This window comes from Bos javanicus, chromosome 23, assembly GCF_032452875.1.
Source record: "Bos javanicus breed banteng chromosome 23, ARS-OSU_banteng_1.0, whole genome shotgun sequence".
NCBI classification, from domain to species: Eukaryota; Metazoa; Chordata; class Mammalia; order Artiodactyla; family Bovidae; genus Bos; species Bos javanicus.
In genome coordinates, this window is record NC_083890.1 from 37,184,124 (window position 1) to 37,207,043 (window position 22,920).

Below are 22,920 nucleotides of genomic sequence, written 5' to 3' on the forward strand. Positions count from 1 at the left end.
CATTGGGTTGGGAAGATCCCCTGAAGAAGGAAATCACAACCCACTCCAGTATTCTTGCCTGGAGAATCCTGTGGACAGAGGAGCCTGGTGGGCTACAGTTCATGGGGTCACAAAGAGTCAGACACGACTTAGCAACTAAACAACAACTCTGGTCTCATCTCCCTTATCTTTACTGTAGAACTGTGTTGCTCAAAAGGGGCTTTAGCTTACCTTCTCCCTAAAGCAAACTTTTGGGCCATTGGTCAAGCTCTGGAAATGGTTTAAAAGCATTTTAAAATCATGAATCAGGCCTCTGAAATAATGTATCCTGCCACAGGTGGAATAATCCAGCTCAAAGATACATGAAACAATTTCTATTAATTGTGAGTGGGGGAAAAAAAAATCATCTCAAGTTTGTTCTGATTTCCATTCAAAATCAAAGCAGTCGGGTTTTGAACACAACACACTCTCACCCTTCCAGAATTAGCAGGATAGTATGACCATAGACAAGGACACAATGAAAATAAAATCCCCAGTAAGAGTTTGAACAACTCACAGGGCAGCCCCGGGCAGAACATTCATTACATCCAGAAGAGGTTCTCCCTCCTCCTACTCACAGCACCCTCCAATCCCACTGTCCACAAATAAAAAGTGTAATACTCACCTAGTTGTTGAGAGGGTCTCAGAGGAGGGACTGAAGACATAAAAGTATCCAAGGATGGAAAAGTCCTTTGCAAATCTCTGTGCCAACAACCAGTGCTTTGTAAGCGTGTGGTTGTTTAGTGCTAAGTTGTGTCCAACTCTTTGTGACTCCGTGGACTGTAGCCCACCAGGCTTCTCTGTCCTTCACTATCTCTTGGAGTTTGCTCAAATTCATGTCCACTGAGTCGGCCATGAATTGGATAATACAAGGCTGTAGAGATTGAATTATTCCTTTGTCTTAATCATTGTCTTTGAAAAGCAGCCTCTCCATGATCTGTCTACAAGCTCAAACGATACCAACTCTGAAATCCCAGTTTTAAGAACAGGAATGGCGACCCACTGCAGCTCCCAACTCAGTACCACGAGTTTTCTGCTGAGAAGGGAGCTGCTTTCACACAGTGGTTTTCCGGCGGGCTGCACGTTGCCATCACCTGCGCAGTGCGAACAGTTACTGAGGGCTGGGCTTGCTGGGAGCACAGTGGTTCCCAAACGTTGCTAGGTATTAGAATCACCTGGGAGGGTTCACCCCAGAGCGATCACATTATTTTTCTCTGGAGATGATACCAGGTTATCAGCAGTTCTTAAAACTTCTCAGGTGATTCCAACATGCAGTCAAGGCTAAAACCCAGTGTGAGATGTCAGTGATCTGGGGTGAGACCTGGCAGTAGGATTTTAAAAATATATATATTTATTTATTTTGGGCTGTGAATGGTCTTAGTTGCAATGTGCAGGCTTCTTCCTAGTTGTGTCTGGGGCACAGGCTTCAGTTGCCCCCAGGCATGTGGGAATCTTAGTTTCCTGACTAGGGATTGAAGCCACATCCCCTGCATTGAAAGGTGGTTTCTTAACCACTGAACCACCAGGGAAGGCCCTCTGGCATGGGATTTTTAAATTCCATCTCCTTCATCCTTGCTTGATCCCACTGCTCACAGAATGTGCCCAGCTTTTAAACACTATATTTCCCAGCTTTTTGTCTGGATGAGAGGGGAGGCTGCCGGAGAATGGATGTACATCTGAGTCTCTTTGCTGTCCATTTGAAGCTATCTGCTATACTCCAATATAAAATAAAAAGTAAAAAAAAAAAAAAAAAAAAAAAACCACTAATTTCCCAGCTTCCTGCAAGTATGACTGGACGGACATACGATATGTTTCTGACCAAAGAGACGTAAGCAGCAGTCACAGAATGAGGATTCTGGGAAAACTTCAAAAACGGCCAAATCCATGAGAAGTGCTTTTGGCCTTTGTTCTCCTTATTCTTGCACAAACGCGAGGCCACAGAATAGATACTCATCTCACCACCCAGAGGACATCACCACCACACACTAAGGTCTCAGCAGACATCTGGAAGAATCTGGGTTCCCGAAGCCATAGGGAGCCACCTTCCCAGCCAATCCACAGACTTCTTGTATGTGAGAGTATTCCCCCCTTCACTTGTTTAAGCCTTTTCTCCCTCATATTCCTGGACTGTGTGATACACCCTCCAAAGAAGAAAGGGACCAGATGAACTAACAGGAGAGTATTTCCCCAGCAGAGGTAGCCAGGAAGTCAAGGCGGAAAGTGTGAACCAAAAACAAAGCAGGAAGAGAGAGAAGCATCGTCAGCAGAGCACACTGATATTTTAGAGACAACCTTCTTGGAAAATACAGGTGTTTCCCCTACCCTCTCATCACTTACTAGCTCCACGACTCTCTGAAATTTTGTTGGGCCTGGTTGCTTGTCAATTTTCATGGCTCTAGGATTAAAGACTGTGCTGTTTTTTCATAATATAAGGTGGCTGAGATGGTAAAGAATCTATCTGCAATGCAGGAGACCTGGGTTTGATCTCTGGGTTGGGAAGATCTCCTGGAGAAGGGAATGGCTACCCACTCCAGTATTCTTGCCTGGAGTCAGGTTTTGGACAGAGGAGCCTGGCGGGCTATAGTCCATGGGTCATAAAGAGTCAGACATGACTGAGTGACTAACATTTTCACTTCTTTATCACACACATACACACACACATATATATAATGCAAAGCAATGAAACCGTTATTTTTCTAGCATTTCTGAGCAGAAGAACAGATACTTCTTTAACCCCAAAATGCCATGTATTATGTGGCTTTCTTTCCTGCTAAATAAACACTATTAGCTCTTCGTGGATGAGACCGTGTTTCTTTCACCTTCATATTCCCATTACTTAATAGAACTTAGCACATAATAGACACCATTAAGTGTCTGGAAGAAAGAAAGGAGGAAGGATGTATATGTCAGGAGGGAAGAAGGGACTCTTCCTGAGAGGGCCAGAAACGAATCAGAAACAGTTTGTAAACAATTTCCCATGCTGGCCTCTTGGGGGGAGGTTGCTTTAAGGCAGTTTCGTTGTTACTCAGAGCCCACATAAGAGGGTTTAATCATTTTAAGAAGACATTCTAAAAGTCAGGTCTTCACAAAACAGTATTTTTTCATTACAAAGCTCAACTCCTCTCTACTTCTAGGTTTCTTCCCTGAGTTTTATCAAGTATCCGTAAGTATTTCCTTAAAGAAAACATGACCATCTTCATCTTGTCTTTGTATCATATTATTCGTGGGTCCTGTCTCCATGCTGTATAGATTAAACTATTTCTAAATTTTGAGAACTCTAAATACTATTAATTATGTTCAGTGAGGCAACTCCTATCAAGCGCCCTACTTCGTGTCTGGCAAAATGAAAGAAGCACACGTTGGCTTCTTTCCCCTTTCTTTTTTAACTAGTGACAAGAATTACAGAGAACTCTTCTATACCTGCTGTGTGTTACTGAAAACTCTTTGAAAAATCAAAAGCATTTTTTGAAAATAAATAGTAAGTTGAAAAAATGTTTCTAATCTTCCAATATTTTCATTTTTCTCCTCCTTATTATCTCTTAATCTTTCCTGACAGTAAGGTGACTGGTTATAACTGTTCAAGTCATAGCATAGGGGGAAAGAAGTGGTTGACAGCTACGAGGGTGACAGTTTTGGAATATGAATGAATGACAGTGAGCCAAGAGCCAAGGATTCATTCTCCTGGTGCTTTCCTCATATGAATGGGCAGTGGACTTGTGACCTTTTTCCCCTTAATTAATATTCTGTGGCTCATGACATCAGACATGTGCTGGTATTGAAACCTCTTAGGAAAAAGAACTAATAATGAATAGAAAAAGTGATTCATTATTTTGTAAATGTCAGGAATAGTGATTGCAGGAGGACACAAAGACCCAAGAACCTCAGACACTTTTAGAAAGTAGGTGGGAGAATTTGTCTTAAATAAAGGACCTCACAGAAAATTCTCTTCTCAAAAATCCACAGTTGGACAGTAATATAGCAAATGCTAATGTAAGTATTCTTGATAAAATACAAAGGCCGGTGTTTAAGAAAACTTACTTTAGAGAATATGGTTAATTTTAAGAGCTTATCGAAATAAATCTTCTGCCCAGAGAAGTGAATCACAATTTAAAGCAAATGCCATCAGTAATTTGAAAGTTATCCCCAAAGCTATTTAAAAGCTTTCCGTCAGTTCAAACCCTGCATTCATACACAGAAGATGAATTATAAGATTGTTAAACAAAATTATTTGACCAAGTGATTTTAGGTGGGGCAATGATTTAAGAAATTAAGAAAGGAACAATAGTTGCTAGGCAATTAACGCTATAGTTTTATAACAATAAATGTAGTTTTAAGATATTCCAAATAATATAGAAGTACACATTACAATATCAATATTTACAGTATTGGGACATGCACACAAGGATATTAAATTCCCAAAATCCACTAGGCATTTATCCTTGCTAGTCACAAACACTCAGAATAGAATATTCAATATATACCAATGTATTTTAGGAATTTGTTGTCCACAACAATTGACGTTATCTATTTACTTATTGCTTGCCATTATTAACATGGAATGACAGAGAAAACTGGTTTATAAGGTTGGCCAGATGTTGCTTTAGCACTCTTTCCAGTGCTTTCTGACCTATTACCTGTGGTCAGGACAAATACAAACACGACAAATACAGAAAGAAATATTTTAAACATAGATAAAATATACAGCATCTGGGATATACTGAGACACCCCATCAGCTATCCCAGACCTCCCCTAGACAACTTACAGCTGAGGAAATCCACATTTTTTCAGGCCCAGGTGGGGACCTGAGTTTAGCCCTTTCGTTGGATAATGAAGTTGTGGGTAACTTAAGATGTGACTGAATCAGCGCAGTGAGTGTTGGGTGGTCATTTCTAGTTTATCTAGGGTAGCATTAGAGTAGCAACATTCTTATTTATACTGGGTTAGTTAGTTGGGTAACTGAAATGTATGGTTAAAGCGTGGAATAAAAAGTGACTTTAAAATATACACATGTCCATTCACACTGCACCATAAAGTGAGTCTTCTACCTCGTAGCTAGGGACCACCTGCAACCAAATGCCTGAGAAGTTTCCTTAAGATGCAGATTTCTTGTTTGTAACCCACACCTCCTCGGTCAGACTCTGGGGAGCAGAGGGGAATATGAAGGGAGGGGCACAAGAGCCAAGAATCTGCATTAAAAAAAAAAAATCTCAGGTGATTCCTACTGTTGGTTTTAAAGTCTGAGAGAAGCTTTACATAACTGACTACTGTAGGAATTGACTGCTGTAAGAATTTACTATATCACTATTATAAACAAGATATGTTTACCTGCTAAGGACATGATGTTCTCTGTTAAGAGAACATCAACAATACCACGAGGAAGAAACTGGTTCGTTCAAAACGAGAACATTCTGTAAGACATCCGTGTGCTGCAGCTTACTTGCTCAGTTGTGTCCTACTCTTTGCAACCCTTTGGGCTACAGCTGGCCAGGCTCCTCTGTCCATGGGATTTTTCAGGTTAAGAATACTGGAGTGGGTTGCCATTTCTTCCTCCAGGGGATCTTCCCTACCCAGGGATCAAATTCACATCTCCTGTACCTCCTGCATTGCAGGCAGATTCTTTACCTGCTGAGCCATCAGGGAAACCCTGATCTGGTTTCTTACACAAATCAATGACATAGATAAAAGGGAAAAAGATTTGGGAATTCCCTGGTTGTCCAGTGGTTAAGACTTGGCCCTTTAACTGCCATGGGCCCTGGTTGGATCCCTGTTGGGCCACTAAGATCCCACATCCTCAAGGTGCAGCCAAAAGAAAAAAAAAAGGAAAGATGCTAAAACCAACTTATAGGGACACTTCAGATATAAACCAAAGAAATACAGTGGATCTTGTTTGGATCCTGATTCAAACAAATCAAAGGCAACACAGTATTTTAAGACTATTGGGGAAATGTAAATATAGACTATTAATTGGTTGTTATTGAAGAATTAATGTTAATTTGGTTATGGTGGTAACAAGAGTCTGCTCTTTATTTTTAGTAGTATACTTAAGTTTTGATTGGGGAATGGAGGGATTACATGATACACGAAACCCAAATGAGGTAGTCTGCGGGGAGAAATAATGAAACAGCTGTAGCAGAAGGTTGACGGCTATTGCAGATAAGTTGTATCTACATGGGACTTGTTGTACTTTAAATTTCTAGATCTGGTAGGAAATTTTTAAAGCAAATTGTTAAGAGGATCTAAGGAAATGGGAATGCATACTCCAATAGAATGAGTTACCAGAAGCGGATTTGTAAGAAAACCATTTGACAGTTCCTCAAAAAGTCAAACATAGAATTACAATATGACCCAGTAATTCCACTCCTAAGTATATACCCCAAAAGAATTGAAAATAGGAACTAAAATACATGTATTTTAGGAACTAAATAAAATAGGAACTAAAACACATATTCATAACAACCCCAGTCAAAACAGACAAAAGATGGAAACAGCCCAACTACCAACAGGTGAGCGGACAAACAAAATGGTGTATACAAGCCACCGAATATTATTTAACCACCACAGTTACGAAGTTCTGCTACATGTTCCAACACGGACTGAAAATATTATGTGAAGTGACGTAAGTCAGACACGAAAGAACAGTTATTACAGGATGCCACTTAAATGAGGGATGTACAACGGGCATAATTCATAGAGACAAAAAATACAACAGAGGCTACAAAGAGAGGACAGGAAAATGAAGTTACTGCTTACTCCGTGCAGAGTTTGTCAGACCCTCAAACAACACGGGTTTGAATTACGCAGGTCCACTTAAATGCAAATTTTTTTTCAACTGTAAATACTGTAGTTTTAATACTCCAGGATTCGTGGTTGGCTGAACTGAGGATATGGAGAAAAATTACAGACATAGAGCAACCTCGGGTACTGGGAGCCGATTCTGAGTTGTGTGTGGATTTTTGCGCTGAGGGTTGATAGCCCTAACCCCAAGTTGGTGAAAGGGTTCAACTGAACATAGAAGCGGAGGTTGTACAGCATTGCAAATATACTACATGTCACTGATATGTTCCTTTTAAAGTAATTTTATGTTATGTGAATTTCACTGCAATTTAAAAACAAAAGGTGGAAGTCATCCCCATGAAAGTTGAGAAACAGCTTAAAAGCTGAGTACAGAGGGAGGTAGTATCCTACCTCCCTCTGTACTCATGGAAAGCACTGGCTCCAGACACTGCCTGATGCTAAGTGATCATTCTACATAAAAGACGAATCCAAGGATTACTTTTCATCTATTACTTAATCTTAGTAATTTCCTTGTCTTTGTATGCCTTCTTTTAGGACAGTTTTATATTTTTTCCCTCTAAAAGGTAATTTTTATTCAATGTTATAAATATTTCTATTCCTTTGCATAATTGTTTCCCCTAGGTTCTTCTGAGAATGGACAGGTGAGGTTTTCCAAGGGGTTGGCCTTTGTTGGTTACCTGGGGTATGTGACATATCGGAGCATCCTGAGAGGTGATCACAGGAGCTAAGTAGAAAGGTTGCAGTAGAAACTGAAATTTCTCATCATCTGATTCCTTTGTCCCAGGAATACTGATGTGGCCAGTCTGAGGCTAGCCATGGACTTTTATAGATGTAGCTGAAACAGGTCTTAATATCATTCCCAGAAGGGACATGGGTTTGGTGTGGAAATTTTATAAAAACTCTTTCAGAAGATAAACTTGGAAAATAAGATGATAAAATCACATGATTTGGTAGTTGTAGAGAAAAGACCTGCTTCGTAATTTTTTCCTTTGAAAAACTGATCAGATCAAAACGAACCAAAGGTATAACTGGGTAATGTGAAAACAGTGAACAAAAGGTGTGGCTGCTCGGGCCTGTGCTGCTGAGTGGGGCTTCAGGAAGGAGGGAATGAAATCAGGATGTGGGAGATACATCTCCTAGCTCTGCTCCATACAGGCTCCTGACCACTGAGAAATTCCGGAGCAGACTGGGTGTTACTGGGTTACTGCCAACTCTCATTGGCAGGTCTGCATGTTTCTTCATCAGAAAGAAAATGAGTTTTACCCACATGCTTTTGCTTATAAACTGACATCAGGGTCTGGGGAGTAGAGTGAAAGAAAGACTCAGAGGGATTGACTCTCTTCTCTGCTAGATGGTTGTCTATTTTCAAGTGCAAGAAGGAGGCTACAGGAAATGAAACAACAGTCTCATGGAAACTGATCAGATCCACAAACACCTGTAGGGGTGAGTAGCTGATGGAGAAGGAGGACTGAGACATCGGTTTAGGGAAGTTGCTCAGACTGGGGCAAGAATGCCCTGGATGCTTCTCTATGATTTTTCTTGTCTCCTCTTTTCTATTTTACTTTTTAAACCAATTAGTGTTAAAAATTCCAGAGCCTTCTTCACCAGGTGCTAAGTAGAATTTATTAGCACCTTTTATTTTTCATTTTTTAAATGGTGACCTTCTGTGGATGGCAAGTGACACAGGTTTCCCATTTGTAATAAATGTTTTCTTTTAAAATAGATAAACTTAAGTTTCCAAAGTGATTGATTGAAAGCAAACTATTTAGTAAGCAACTCTGCCGATGGTACTTGGCTGTGACAAAAGTCCTGAGGTTTGGGAAACGTCATAACTGAACAAAGCCTTTATGTTTGGTCATAAAAGCTAATATTTAATCAGCATGTATTATGGATAGGCCACTGTGTAGAGCACTTTTCACATCCGATCCTTCACAAGTTGCTCAGTAGTGTCCGACTCATTGCAACCCCATGGACTGCAGCACACCAGGCTTCCCTGTCCTTCACTATCTCCCAGACCTTGCTCAAATTCATGTTCATTGAGTTGGTGATGCCATACAACCATTTCATCCTCTGTCACCCCCTTTACCTACTCTAAATCTTTCCCTGCATCAGGGTCTTTTCCAATGATTTGGCTCTTTGCATCAGGCGGCCAAAGTATTAGAGCTTAAGCTTCAGCAACAGCCCTTCCAATAAATACTCAGGGTTGATTTTCTTTAGGATTGACTGGTTTGATCTCCTTGCTGTCCAAGGGACTCTCAAGGGTCTTCTCCAGCACTGTAATTCAAAAGTTGGGGAAGTAACGTCTCTGCTTTTTATTACACTGTCTAGGTTTGTCATAGCTTTCCTTCCAAGGAGCAAGCATCTTTTAATTTCAAGGCTGCAGTCACCGTCCACAGTGATTCTGGAACTCAAGAAAATAAAATCTGTCACTGTTTCCACTTTTCCCCCTTCTATTTGCCATTGAAGTGATGGGACCAGGTGCCATGATCTTAGTTTTTTGAATGTTGAGTTTTCAGCCAGCTTTTTCACTTTCCTCTTTCACTGTCGTCAAGAGGCTCTTTAGTTTCTCTTCACTTTCTGCCATCAGAATGGTATTATCTGCATATCTGAGGTCGTTGGTATTTCCTCCGGCAATCTTGATTCCAGCTTGTGATTCATCCAGCCCAGCATTTCTCAGGGCATACTCTGCATTTCCCCTTCATGGATCACAGCCTTGCTGTGGTGAGGGGGCTTGCCTAACTCAATGAAGCTATGAGCCATGCCGGGCCAGGCTACCCAAGATGGACAGGTCATAGTGGAGAGTTCTGACAAAACATGGCCCACTGGAGGAGGGAATGGCACACCACTGTAGTATTCTTGCTATGGGAACCCCATCAACAGTAGGAAAAGGCAAAGAGATTGGTGTTAGGAGCCCCATTTGACAGAAAAGGAAGTTGAGCCTTGAAGTTAAATTTTGTTGTGAAAGATAACACAATAAGAGGAGAAGCCAGGACTAGAACTCAGGTCTAATGCCCAAATCTCTGAGTCTTCTGTTAAAACGCACTACTCCTGCTTTTCCCTTGCAGGGTTGGGGCAAAAGAGAGCAATGAAGACCTTTCAGAGAACTCTGGCAAAGGCCGTGTGCTTCTGTGTCCTTTCCCAGGTCAGGGCTCAGAAGTTGCCCATGTTCTCATTCGGTTTATACAATAGCCAGGGCCCCTTCTTTCTTCTTCTTTATTTTTGGCTGCATCACATAGCATGTGGGATTTTAGCTCCCCAACCAGAGATCGAACCCACGGCCCCAGCAGCAGAAGCCCGGAGTCTTAACTGCCAGACCGCCAGGGAAGTTCCCCATTTCCATTCATTTTCTTCCTAGTCTGAACACTTCTTCCCCTCCCAAGCCCTCTTTCTGCTCCATCATTATGAAAACACCTGTCTTCTGCAATCTAGTGCTATAACAAGTCATGCTGGAAGGAGGCAGTGCCCGCTGACCTCAGAGTGAATTACAACATATCAAAGAGTCCGAGTTTTAAAGTTGTCAGACCTTTGTTTCCATGAGGAAGAACTCTGTTTTTTTGCACTCATACCCCAGCAAGAGATTAGCAGCCTGAAATCACTTTGACAGTGTCAGTTGCTCTACTGCAGACCACAGGGAATTTTAATTCCAGCCTGTGAAATTGTAATTGCATCTCAAGGAGAAGTGAGGGATCCTGGGTAATGGCCACAGCCGAGCTCAATGTCAGAGTTGCCAGTTGCTGCCACATCAGATATTACTTGCTGTTATTCAAAAATCACTCCAGCTTTCCATATGGGAAGTTGGACTGGGGAGCGAAAGTAAATTAACAGAAACTGTCAGCTGTTCAGAACAGCACGGACAGCAGTGTGACAGAGGGGACTCACCTCCCATCAAAAAAGGTAACTTTTTCTCTTTTTTGGGGGGTTAAGATAAAGAGTTTCACAAACAAATTTCATTACTTAAGGTATGCAGCTAAATGATATCATTATTAAGCAAAAAATTATCTGGTCTTTGGCATGATAGATTAAAGCTGCCAATTTCTATTCACTTCTTCCAGGAAGGAGTTGGGAGTGGGGAGGGGGGGCGGCGCATGGGCGAAGTGGCCCAAAAGAGTAATTAAAATAATGAAGATAGCAAGTCCATGTCAGGTTGATGTTTGCAATGGATTAAAATTACCTGCTATCAAAGTTAAACTGTCTGAGAAATTGCTTCCTGCCTATGTTTGGAATAAAGGGAATTTAGAACTACCACATCTGATTACAAAACACTGAGAGATAGAGAAAATTATCAGCAAAGGAAAAGACTTGTCACCTGCCACCTTCTGAAGATAGGGGAGGTTCTGACGAGTACTAAGGGGTTCCAAAATTAACTTTTTTTTCTACAGATGGTCAGAAAGAAAAGAGAAGGGGCTAAATAAAATTGCTTAGTTAAATAGCTACAATCTGTGGCTTTTTTGTTCTAGATGGTAGAAACAATTCATGTATAGGCTTTACTTTTCCTCATTTGATCATTTTTAGAGTAAACTTTAGGGATGACATTTCACTCGTCCAATTACAGGAAACGTGCCCTTAGAAGGTCTGTCAGCAGGGATACCTTCTGGTAAAGGTCCGACTGCCCTAGTCGCCTCTCTACTGACCCTTGACTTCAGGCTCCCCCAAACTCTACTCTGACCTCTCTGCCTGGCTAAATCCCCTCATTGTTTAGAAACCTGTTTTATACTCTGCATGCCCCCTGATCTTATGACATCTGCCCTTTCATTGTACTTAGTATTTTTTTAATTTTAATTTTTTGGCCATGCAGCATGTGGGATCTTAATTCCCCAATCAGGGATCAAATCTGTGTCCCCTGCATTGGAAGTATAGGTCTTCACCACTGGACCGCCAGGGAAGTCCCTTAACATTCTTTAGAAAGCCTTTGAGGACCTCCCTAGTCCATGTTAGATGTCCCTCCCATGCTCTGATGATTCCCTATTTTCTACCTTGAGTGGCTGGATTGCAATTGCTGCCCAGCTTCCCAAAGGTAGGATGGTATCTGTCCTGTTCACTTTTTGCAATTCCAGTGCCAAGCACAGTGCTTGGCACCTAGCACCAAACAACTGCCAAGTTGTCTTTCTCCTTCACAAAGTCTTCAGCCTGCATCCAGAAGGGATTCTGTTTCTCCCAGTGCCCTCAGGTTAATGTGAGCACCTCCTGTATCCATGGTCTCAGTGTATCTATGGGTACCCTGCCCACCCTCTAGCTTGAGAGCAGTAAACTGGTTGAGAACAGGCTGTAGTACCAGATTGCCTGGGCTGTAATCTTGGCTCTGCCATTTACCTGCTAATGACCTTGGGCAAGTCACGTCTCTGGGTCTCAGTTTCCTCATCTAGAATAATTGCTTGGAGTGACTATGAGGATTAAATAACCTAATGTATTCAAAGTGCTTGCCTGAGTCTATGTAAATTATGGCTATGATGATGCTGCTGTTCTTTACTATTACTGCTACATGCATCAGAAGTATGTCTAAGCTTCCATTTGCTTGGATTCTTGTGCCAATCCAACCAATCCTTAAGCATCATTTCTAAAACCAAAAATGGCAGGGAGGAAATAAACTCGAGTTTGAGGAATATACATTTTATAACTCCACTTAAGTTTCTTCTTATAACTCAGCTTTTTATAAGCCCATTCCAGTGGAGAGATAAAAGTCAGTCTGGGTCGGTTCAGCACAGGGCCCCCCACTGCCTTCTCTGGGGTTGGGACTAAGAACTGAGGGGATGGAGACAGGTGCTGGGGACACCTCTGGACCCGGTGGCATCAGGGTGCATAGCATTCTCTTAGTCATGAGGGGGAACTTCAAGAGACACATTGTCTGGACACAGGTAAGTCCCAAAGCATCTCAACACCAAAGAGAATCCTTGGAATTCCTGTTCAGAAATGCTCCAGACTAGAGGGATGGATCTTAGACAAGCCACCAAACTCCTCCTAAGCTCAGCTTTGCCTTCTGTAAGGGGGCCAACCTTTACGGTTCCCAGGAGCCCCTCTTGCTCTTATTCTAGGCTGACCTGCAGGGCTCACCACCCCTACTTTTCCTGCGAGCCCAAATCATGGGTGAAGCAGAAAGACATGCAGCAAGCCCAGTCTTTTATCAAGCGATGAGAAAGAACAGTCTTTCTGCGAAACTTATTCAAATTTCCACTCTGACTGGAGGAAAGTTTAAATTCCCTGCAAAGAAACAGATGCTGTTTGGGACTGATTACCAGAAGACAGCCGCTGGTGACCTTCTAGGGGTTTACACTTGTGACTTCAGTGTTGGGCTGCTATGAGTTTTGCTTCAAATATTAATTGGAGTTACGGCAGCTACTCAGATAGACAGCTTGACTCTGCCACATAGCGTGAGGGAAAGCTGGTGCTAAACTGCTCTTCCCCAACCCCTCCTCTCCTTTCCATTTGTGTGTCCAAAGGCATTAAAAATAGTCTCCAACCTGAAATACGACATTTTTAGTTAGTGAATGTTCTCGTAGTTGGTATAATTCTGACTGCCCAAGGCAAACCGGTTTGATAAGATTAATTTTTTTCAGACTGGGATCCAACCAACTTGTGCTTTTTGTCAGACTGCTTTGGAACTTTCAACCTCTCTAACCTCAAAAATCTTGGAGGATGTTGTGTTAAAAGGGGAAAAAGAGAAGATGGATCTTAATTGGAGGCTTGAGAATCTTATCCTGCCTGAATAGGGTTAGAGATCTTACATGTGAAAGAAATGTGTAAGAAGCAAACCTACTGGAAAACCAGAAACCAAAAAAGACATAAAAACAGCAAAGGTGAGAAATGGTCAAGGGCAACAGCTAGAGCAGACCTTTTCAATGACACAAAACTCAGCCCATTGGGAATGCCTCTTCATATAATGCATTTAAAGCTGAATTTCAAAAGCTCCTTTACTTTCTCTCAAGGGGACTCAGACTCTACAAGCTCCATCTCCTGGTTTATTTTCTGTTTAACTTCCAATTTTATTATCGGATATGGAACCAAATAAGACATGGCATTGACTATTCTCCATTGATTCCCGGGCGAGAGACTGTGCTACAGTCGAGTCTCCTTCCTCAGGCCCAAAGCATGGAGTTGAGACCAAATTGTAGCCTAGTTTTTCCTTGTCCTGTGGACAAGGCAAGTGTTAACACTTCTATGGGCGAATAATCAGAAATCTAGAGTTTTTCTGTGGAGTTCGGAGTGGAGAGTAGTGGACCATGAAGGTTCTGTGGCAACAAAACCCTTCCCTTGTATCTCAAATGGCTCCAGGTAAGACTGCAGAAATCATACTGATGGAAACCTCCCAAAACAGAGAAACAAAAAACCCAGAAGCATCTGTTGTCTAAGGTCACGGCCTGAGATAGTTATCCCAGGTGGCTTTTTGGTTAAGAATTCTCATCCATGTGTTGAGAACAAAGCATGTGAATTCTTAACTGAACAGGTGTATTAAGAGAATTTGAGATACAGGAGATCAAGACCAGAAAGCTGGAGGCACTGATGGGAATCACTGTAGATAAGCAGAGTTAAGTAGCAGGTGCTGGAGGAGCAGAGGGTTGTTAGGTCCCCAGAAGCTCCTCAGTGTAGGAGTGCCAAAGCAAAGATTAAGGATCAAACACGCTGAACTGCGAAGACAGGAGCTGGACTCTTACTGAGGCACTCTCTTAATTGAAATACTGATGGGACCCACACAACCCGCTCTAGTGACATGTTACAGCAACAACTGTAAAACAAAGCCCCATATCAGCAACACCATTGTCAGTTACAGCAATGATAAGAACTATCACCCACTGGCTAAGTGAGGCTTAGCAAATGGTTCTCTTGAAAATGGACAAATTTGAAGGTTGGCAGCAGATAAAAAATATAAAACCGAGGACAGAGATTTAACTCTCCCTAAGTCTTGCTTTGTGGTCCCTGAAAAGTGACGTATGTTTTCAAAAGTGGCAGAATAGGGTGAGGTAAGGGGAGCCCATTGGTCTGATCATCAACAAGAGAACAGGCCACCTTCCAGACTGCTTATCTTTCCAATCAGGAATCTCTTCAGAGCTTAGAAGCCCATTTAGAATCCTACAGTGGCTCTTCTTTGACTATCAAATAGTCTAAATTCTTTAGAATGGGATAAAAACTTTTCACCACCTGAGCTTATTTTTAGTGTAATTTCCAGGCACTTCTCTTATATATTTTTCACTCTAGCTACACTTTTTCTCAAACTCACCATACATACCTTTGTAGACTACATGCTGTTTTTATTTTGATAAAATATGTATAACATACTATTGATCATTGTAACCATTCATAAGTGTAGAGTAGATAAACTCACAGAGACAGAAAGTAGAATAAAGGTTACCTTTCACTTCTGAAAAAAAAAAAAACAAAAAAAAAACAGGGGGCTGTTTCAAACGCGGATGTATTGAATCTGTAGCTCACTTTAGGTAATACTGACATTTAAACAATGTTAAGTCTTACTATCCATGAATAGTGGATATTCTTCCATTTATTTTGAAATGTAAAAATGTCTTTCAGCAATGTTAGGTCGTTTTCAGCACACAAATTTTTACCTCCTCTGTGAGATTTATTCTTCAATATTTAGTTCTTTTAAAAGCTGTCGTAAATGGAACTGCTTTCTGAATTTCTAGTTCACTGCTGTTGTGCAGAAAGAACTGATTTTTGTGTGTTGATCTTGTCATCTACAATTTGGCTGAATTTATTAGCTCTAGTAGATTTCTTGTGAATTCTTCGGAATTCTCTATACATAGGATCATGTCATCAGCAAATATAGTTTTCCTCTTCCTTTTCTTCCTTTCCCTTAGCTAACAGTTCTGACCAGGATTACTAGCACGGTGTTGAATAGCAGCTGTGAAAGTGGGCATTCTTGTCTTGTTCCTTATCTTAAAGGAAAACTTTTGGTTTTTCACCACTACATGGATATTTCATAAATATCATGTTGAGGAATTTCTCTCATATTCTTAGTTTTCTAAGAAGTTTTTGTCATGAAAGGGTGTTGGATTTTGTCAAATGTCTTTGCTGGATCAGGGGAGACGATCACATGCCCCCCACCCATGTTTTTTTTTTTTTTAATTAATGTAATGTTACGTTGATTAATGTTACATTGATTGGTTTTATATTGAACTTGTATTGTTGGAATAAGTCCCACTTGGTCATGGTAAACAATCCTTTTGATATGTCATTGAAGTTAATTTGCTCATACTCTGCTGAGTATTTTGGCCTCTATATTCATAGGGGAATTTTTAATTTGCAATTTTCTTATAGTGTCTATCTGGCTCTAATATCAGGGTAATTCTGGCCTCGTAGAATGAGTTAGGAACTGTTCCTTCCTCTTCCGTTTTTTTTTGGGGTAAGAGATTAAGAAGAATTGATGTCAATTATCTTTAGATGTTTGGTAGAATTCACCTGTGAAGCCAGGTGAACAGCTCCTGGACTTTTCTTTGTTTATGCTGGTCAGGGATGAAACTCTAGTGCTTAAAGAAAACAATTCCTCCTGCAAGGGATTTTCTTAAGAGAGCCAAAGCCCAAAAAAGAATTTTCCCAGGGACTTAGTTCAATCTTTTGCTGAATACACTTAGTTCAGTCTTTTGCTTCACTGTTTAAATTACTTCTGGTTATTTCAAAATAAATTACACCTGCAAGATTGAAAAATGTATGAATTCCTACTGCAAGGGCAAAGATTCACAAGATAGCAAGAGGAGCTACTTTCAGGATTGAGTGTCATCAGAGTAACTCCAAAGTGACATTTTGAGGGAGATAGCAATTTAAAAGTACGCTGTAGTGTATAATTAGATTCATTACTTCATTACGTATGTATACATTATGTGAATGGTATGCTTCAGGCCACAAAGGCTGGGTCCAAGTGTATCAAGTCATAAGTACACAATTTGCTTTATTATCTATTTGAAAATCTTTAGGTCTGTTTTAAAAACACATGTGTTATATTGCTCTTTATGAAAACTGGGAGTTAAAAATCAAAGGTAAAAGCTTGTCCTCAGAACTGGACGGTCTGGGATAACTATAGTTATGATGATTAATCAGGCATATTAAAAGCAGATTAGATAAACCCAAGAATTAAACTTCCTAGTTCTTCAGGCTTTTCTGAACTCCCAGCTTTCCCTTACCTTGATCCAAGATTTTTTGGGTTTTTTCCCTCCACAATTTTTCTAGGCACTTGCCTTATCAGTACTTATAAGTGTATTCAGATGCCCATAAATTAAGAAGACCATAAGAAACCAAAAGAAACTTTGCTTCAATTGCTACAGCTGGGATATTTTGGCTTTAGAGCTCTAGGAAACAGTACTGGTATGAAATAATTGACAGAAAACTAATGAAGAATAACAGTGTCTGCATTTCCTTTTATCCTCAAGGTAGGGTGGAGGAGGGCATGACTTCTAGACCTCCCTATTAATCTCTTTGCTCTTTTCATCTTTGGCCATGGAAAAATCTGCTTCTTGATCTTAGATTGGCCACCCAAATCTGTGCAGCATTCATTAATTTGATCTCCTCACATACAGCTGCAACCCATTTTCTTTGAATTTTTCTTCCTCTGCTGCATTTGTTAAAATTAGACTGTAAGTCCCTTGAGGCAGGGATCTTTTTATTCCACATATAATTCTTTTGGGTGGCCATGTGTTAATATCAAAATTTAAAACACCTACCCTTATTTATAAAATCGATTTTCATGTTTAAACTGCTAAAGGAATCATGAAAGGGGAAGAAATGATGTGTCCCAAGGACACGCTACTTGATAAATGTGATCTCATTTCATCTTTCAATGACCCGGCAATGGAGTTTTGCTCCTATTTGACAGATGAGGCTCAGAAAGAAGTGGTCTAGCTGCAAATGTAAACCAAACTTTGGTTGATATAAAAAAAATCTCATGCTCTTTCCCTATACTGTCTTCCTCAGATCTGTACTGGAAACAAGTGAGATCTGAATCCAGTCGATCCGGGTCCTTAATTCCTTCATGGTTCCTTAACTCAAATTCTAGTTTCAATACTGTAGAAACCAAGCTCAATGGTAAAGCAAGTGTAAGTTTATTAAACATGTGCTATTGATGACTTAACTTTTAACAGCACTTTGAGAAATGGTTAGGACACCAGATTAAATACAAATTTGGCCTGGATGCTCTACATTAGGCTGCATCATGGAACAGAGGTGCCCAAGCTTTCTTGATTCAGGTACTCCTAGGCCAAAACAAACAGCTACCCATTCTCTTTCATTAAGTAGGTAGGGACTAACAACTTAATAAGTACTTCCATCTTACTATATTACAAAAAGTGTTTGAAAAAATATACGTGTAGATTGAAATAAAGATATCTTTATTTCATTCTAAAATTATAATTATCTGCATCTATTGGGCACTACACAACTTGTCAAAGTTTGAAATAAAATCACATTCATTTCTTGTTAAAGACTGATGTTTTCACTTCATACCGGCTTTTCCTCACAGCAACCACCTAAAACCTAGTCTTAGAAAAGTATTTTTGTTGTTGTTCTTTAGTTGCTAAGTCATGTCTGATTCTTTGCGACCTCACGTACTGTAGCCCACCAGGCTTCTCTGTCCATGGGATTTTCCCAGGCAAGAATACTGGAGTGGATTGTCATTTTCTTCTCCAGGGAATCTTCCTGATCCAGGGATCAAATCAGCATCTCCTGCTAGGCAGGTGGATTCTTTACTGTTGACCCACCAGGGGAGCCCATGGTAACATCAAAAAATGTGCATTTTCATGTTGAAACTGTAAACTATTTTGAGCTATTATTCTACATGGTATCTGACAAATTCACTCTGTTTCCTTCAAAAATTTAAAATATCCCATGGTCCTCCTTCGAGTTCACTACAGCACTTTGGGATGCCTAGGGTCAGGCGAGCCTTAAGAAAATCATTCCCTTCTTTCTTCTTCCTTCTCTCCCTCCTTTCTTCCTTCTCTACCTTTCTCCCTTCCTACATTTTCCCCCTATGCTTATTTTATAATGCTAAAGCCTCCTGAAGCTTCACTTGTAACTCTTAATTCTTTCCCCATGACATCTTATATTTTACACTGAAATATGCAACCTGGAGTTAAGTCAATGGAAAAGCCCATGTTTTGACTGAACGACATATGGAAATCTGATGTTTAGACACATTTTCCCAGCAACAAAGCAAAGTTTTCACCAAATAATTTTTACATTATCTTATTGATAGTCTCACACTTGGTGAATCAGGCAAGACAGAAAGAAAAAGAGAGGGAGAGGGAGGGACGAAGGAAGAGACAATAAACTTGCATGATACATCTTTTAAAAGTGTATCAAGTACCAGGCACATTCTTGGAGCAGGACAACACAGAGGGCAAGGCTGGGCTCCCACAGAACCCAGGCACCCACAGGGTCAAGTTCATATGGAAGATGGAGCCAAGGGAGTAGGAAGAGTATACAGCCCAGGAGCACAGGCCTTGGAGTCAAGCTGAGTTCAAGTCCTGCCTCTACAACTTAGTGGTTCTGTGTCCCTTGCGAGTTACTTAATCTTGTGGGCTTCAGGTTTTTTTTTTTTTTTTCCCCTCAGCAAAATGAGAATAACAATACCTATCTCAGGGCTGTGTTTTCAGGAAGAACACTTATAAAGTCCACATCATTTCGTCTGATGCTTTTAAAGGCTAGACGGTTCATGATTATCAGTATTATCATTATGATCAAAACAGGGCTAGTCACGATGAGAGACAACAGAGATGAGATCGGCTGGAGAAAGTCAAAGGTGCAGAAACAGTGGGGAGAATGGCAGGCTACACGTCAACAAGTGGACACACACAGAACTCTCAATGACTGCTGACGGGAATGGAAATTGGTACAACCCTTGCAAAACGCCATTTGGTGGCGTGCACAAATGCAATGCCCCTGCTTGATGTAAGTTCACACAAATGCATATATATGTGGACCCAAACGTACGTTCATAGCGTCATTATTCCAATAGCCAAAATATCAGAGACAACTCAAAAGCAGGATGGATAATTACAATGGGGTATACTCATCCAATGGAATTGTCTTCAGCAAGGAAAGTGAATGAACGACTGCCACACACAGCCACCTGGGTGTGTCTCACATGCAATGCCGAGCAAAAGGCAGACACACAGAACAGCACACGCCATGTGACTCCACTGACATGAAATTCACAAACATGCAGACAATCTATGATGTTAGAAATAAGGACTGCAAGCTTTTGGGGGACAGAGCTAGGGACTGGGAAGGCACCGGGCAGCCTGCTGTCTCCAGCGTCAGAGGTGAAGCTTTTCTTCTGCCCTGTATAGTGTGACTCTAGGCTTTTGGTGGTATTTCCACGTCTGCAAGGTTTTCATTAAATCAGTACTATGCTGGAACCCACTGTTTATTAATAAAGAAATGATTGCATGTATCTCAAAAAGGAAGCACCCAGCAGGCTCCCTCCCATACTCTGCTAACTCTTCTCCCTCTTCCTGCTGATGGATCAGCAGGATCCTAAGTGGCTGAGTCACTGCAGGGCTCCCAGAGGGTCAAGAGCAGATTCTTGCATTTTAAATGCGATCTCTTAGAACCACATACCAGGTTTGGGAGGTATATACTGAAGTCTTTGATTTTTTTTTTTTAAATCAATGACTGATGACATAATTTGAACTTAGATTCCTTAAAGACACAAAAGAGGTTAAAACATTTTGGGATAAAACCACAAGCTGAAGAGGGTGGGGATTTAAAATGAAAACTGTCCTGTAACCACAGGGTGCCTGATGTTCCTGTAACTGTACAATCCAAATAAATTATTTAAATTCGAATAGTCGTGAGACTTGTTCATTACACCAACTGCTTTTATTGTAACACAAATCACTTCATTTAGTGAACACCAATGACATCAGGTAGAAATAAACAGTTGATGTAAATAGATTAAAAAAAAAAAAGCCAGAAAAGAGGCAGAGCTTGTTTTAGACAAATTCAGTTTTTGAAAGTTTGTGGGTTATTAAAGAGGCGGGTGATTCCTCAGATTTTTCAAAATGTTGCCAGGATCCTTTAATTGGCAGGCTCTTCCTGTGCATTCCGGAAGGACTGACGTTCCAAACACAGGTTTCCATATAAACTTTTCCGTAACACATCTGCTGTGGAAAATAAAAGCTTTGTAACATTGGGGCCCCAAACAACGCATAAAGAGAAAGATAAGATTTTAAAATGTTTATTGAAAATGGAAAATTCTTCCTGCATGAGGAAGAGGTAACCAGACCCGCCATACAAACAGGTTCTGACTTGAAGACTGGTGATTTAAAGAAAATGCAACCACTTGCATTTTTTTTGCTAAAAATAAACCCAAGGGCGCTTAATTGAAAAGATATGCTATGGCAGCCGTTATTAGATTTTAGGTCAAATAACCAATGGGTCCAACTCAATGTGAGGCAGGGAAGCCTCATTAAAGAGTGTGGCTGAAGGGCCGTCAGTGAGGCCAGTATAAGTCATTGCCCTTTGAGAACTGATGTGGTTGCTCTCCTTTTCTTTGAAGATTTGAATTAGAAATTTATTCCTCTTCACAGATGCTTCAGCTGGTTGTGTTTTAATTATAGACCTTGACCAAAAGCGCAAAAAGAAGAGCAAACAGAGCCAGGCCCACAGACATCTTCAGTGCAAAGTCCTGGTGTAGTCTTTGCAATCGTAGCACCATTCGGGAACTGGCCGACTCTCGTCGATTTGCAGCTGAGGTGTGGGGTACTGAATTCAGGTGATTCCCAAGCCTATTTCTGAATTCCTATGGAGACAGAAACATAGAGGAAAGCAAAGGTTTTAAGGACAAAAAAGAAAAAAGAAAAAAGCACTGATATTATATCAGCTCAGCAAAAGATTCCTGGAAGGAACACATTTTTTTATTGAGATATAACTGACATATAACATTGTATTAGTTTCAGGTGTACAACACAGGATTCAGTATTTGTATCCACTGAGATGAGCATCACAGTAGGTCTTGTTACAGCACAGTTACAAAATTCCTTTCTAGTAAAGATTGCTTTTAAAGATCTACTGTCTAGAACTTCCAAGTATACAACGCTGAATTGTTAACTACAGTCACCGTGCTGTACCTTACATCCCCGGAATGCAGTTCTAACTCTAAGTTTGTATCTTTTGACTCTCTTCCCCCATGTCATCCATCCGCCATGCCCCTGTCTCTGACAACCACCGAGGGGTTCTCTGCACCTATACAATCAGTTTTGTTATTTTAGATTTCATGTCTTTCTCTGATGCATTTCACTTAGTATAATGCCCTCAAGGTTCATTCATGCTGTTGTGAATGCCAAGACTTCCTTCTTTTTTATTCCTGAGTAATATTCCATTGCGTACATATGCCACATCTTCCCTGTCCACTCATCCATTGATGGACATTGGGTTGCTTCCCTGCCCATGTCTTGGCTACTGTAAAAAACACTGCAATGAACACGGGAATGCAGGCATCTTTCTGAGTTAGTGTTTTTGTTTCCTTTGGTCTAACACTCCAAAGTAGAATTGCTGGATCAAACCATAGTCCTAGTTTTAATTTGTTGAGGAAACTCCATACTGCTTTCCAGAGCGGCTGCACCAATTTACATTTCGACCAACAGTGCGCGAGAGTTCCTCTTTCTCCATATGCTCACCAGCATTGTTAGTTCTAATCTCTTTTGATAGTAGCCATTCTAACAGGTATGAGGTGATATCTCATCATGCTTTTAATCTGCATTTCCCTGATTATTAGTGCTGATGAGCATCTTTTCACGCACCTGTTGGCCATCTGTATGTCTTTGGTGAGTATTCAGATCCTCTGCCCATTTTTAAAATCACTTTTCTTTTTTGGTATTGAGCTACATGAGTTCTTTATATGTTTGTGGTATCAACCCCCCCCATCAGATACCAAATACACAGTCTGCAAATATTTTCACCCATTTGGTTGGTTGCCTATTCCTTTTGTTGATGGCCTCCTTTGCACTGCAGAACTGTTCTAGTTTGATGTAAGAAGCAGCTTCACTTACTCCTTCACCACAGATGCATTCAAAACCCACCACAGACGCATTCAAACACCCACACAGATCGGGGGGGCTAAGTCAGGTATAAGCGACGGTTCCTTTCCTTTAAGGGTAAGACCAAGTTCA

General features: G+C 40.8%; 1 protein-coding gene across 6 annotated transcripts in view; it reads right to left on the minus strand.

The window, feature by feature from the left end:
- CDKAL1 (CDK5 regulatory subunit associated protein 1 like 1) overlaps positions 1–22,920 on the minus strand; it is a 730,510-nt gene that overhangs the window by 74,222 nt on the left and 633,368 nt on the right. For 4 of the 6 annotated variants that reach the window (XM_061398739.1, XM_061398736.1, XM_061398738.1 and 1 more), the window contains one exon: positions 20,972–21,551. The exons of 1 other annotated variant lie outside the window; for it this stretch is intronic. In XM_061398739.1, the coding sequence (XP_061254723.1) occupies positions 21,360–21,551 (192 nt within the window). In that variant the 3' untranslated portion in view covers positions 20,972–21,359. Of the gene's footprint in view, positions 1–20,971; positions 21,552–22,920 lie in introns of those variants that run through there. One more of the 6 variants, XM_061398741.1, reaches the window with a different exon arrangement.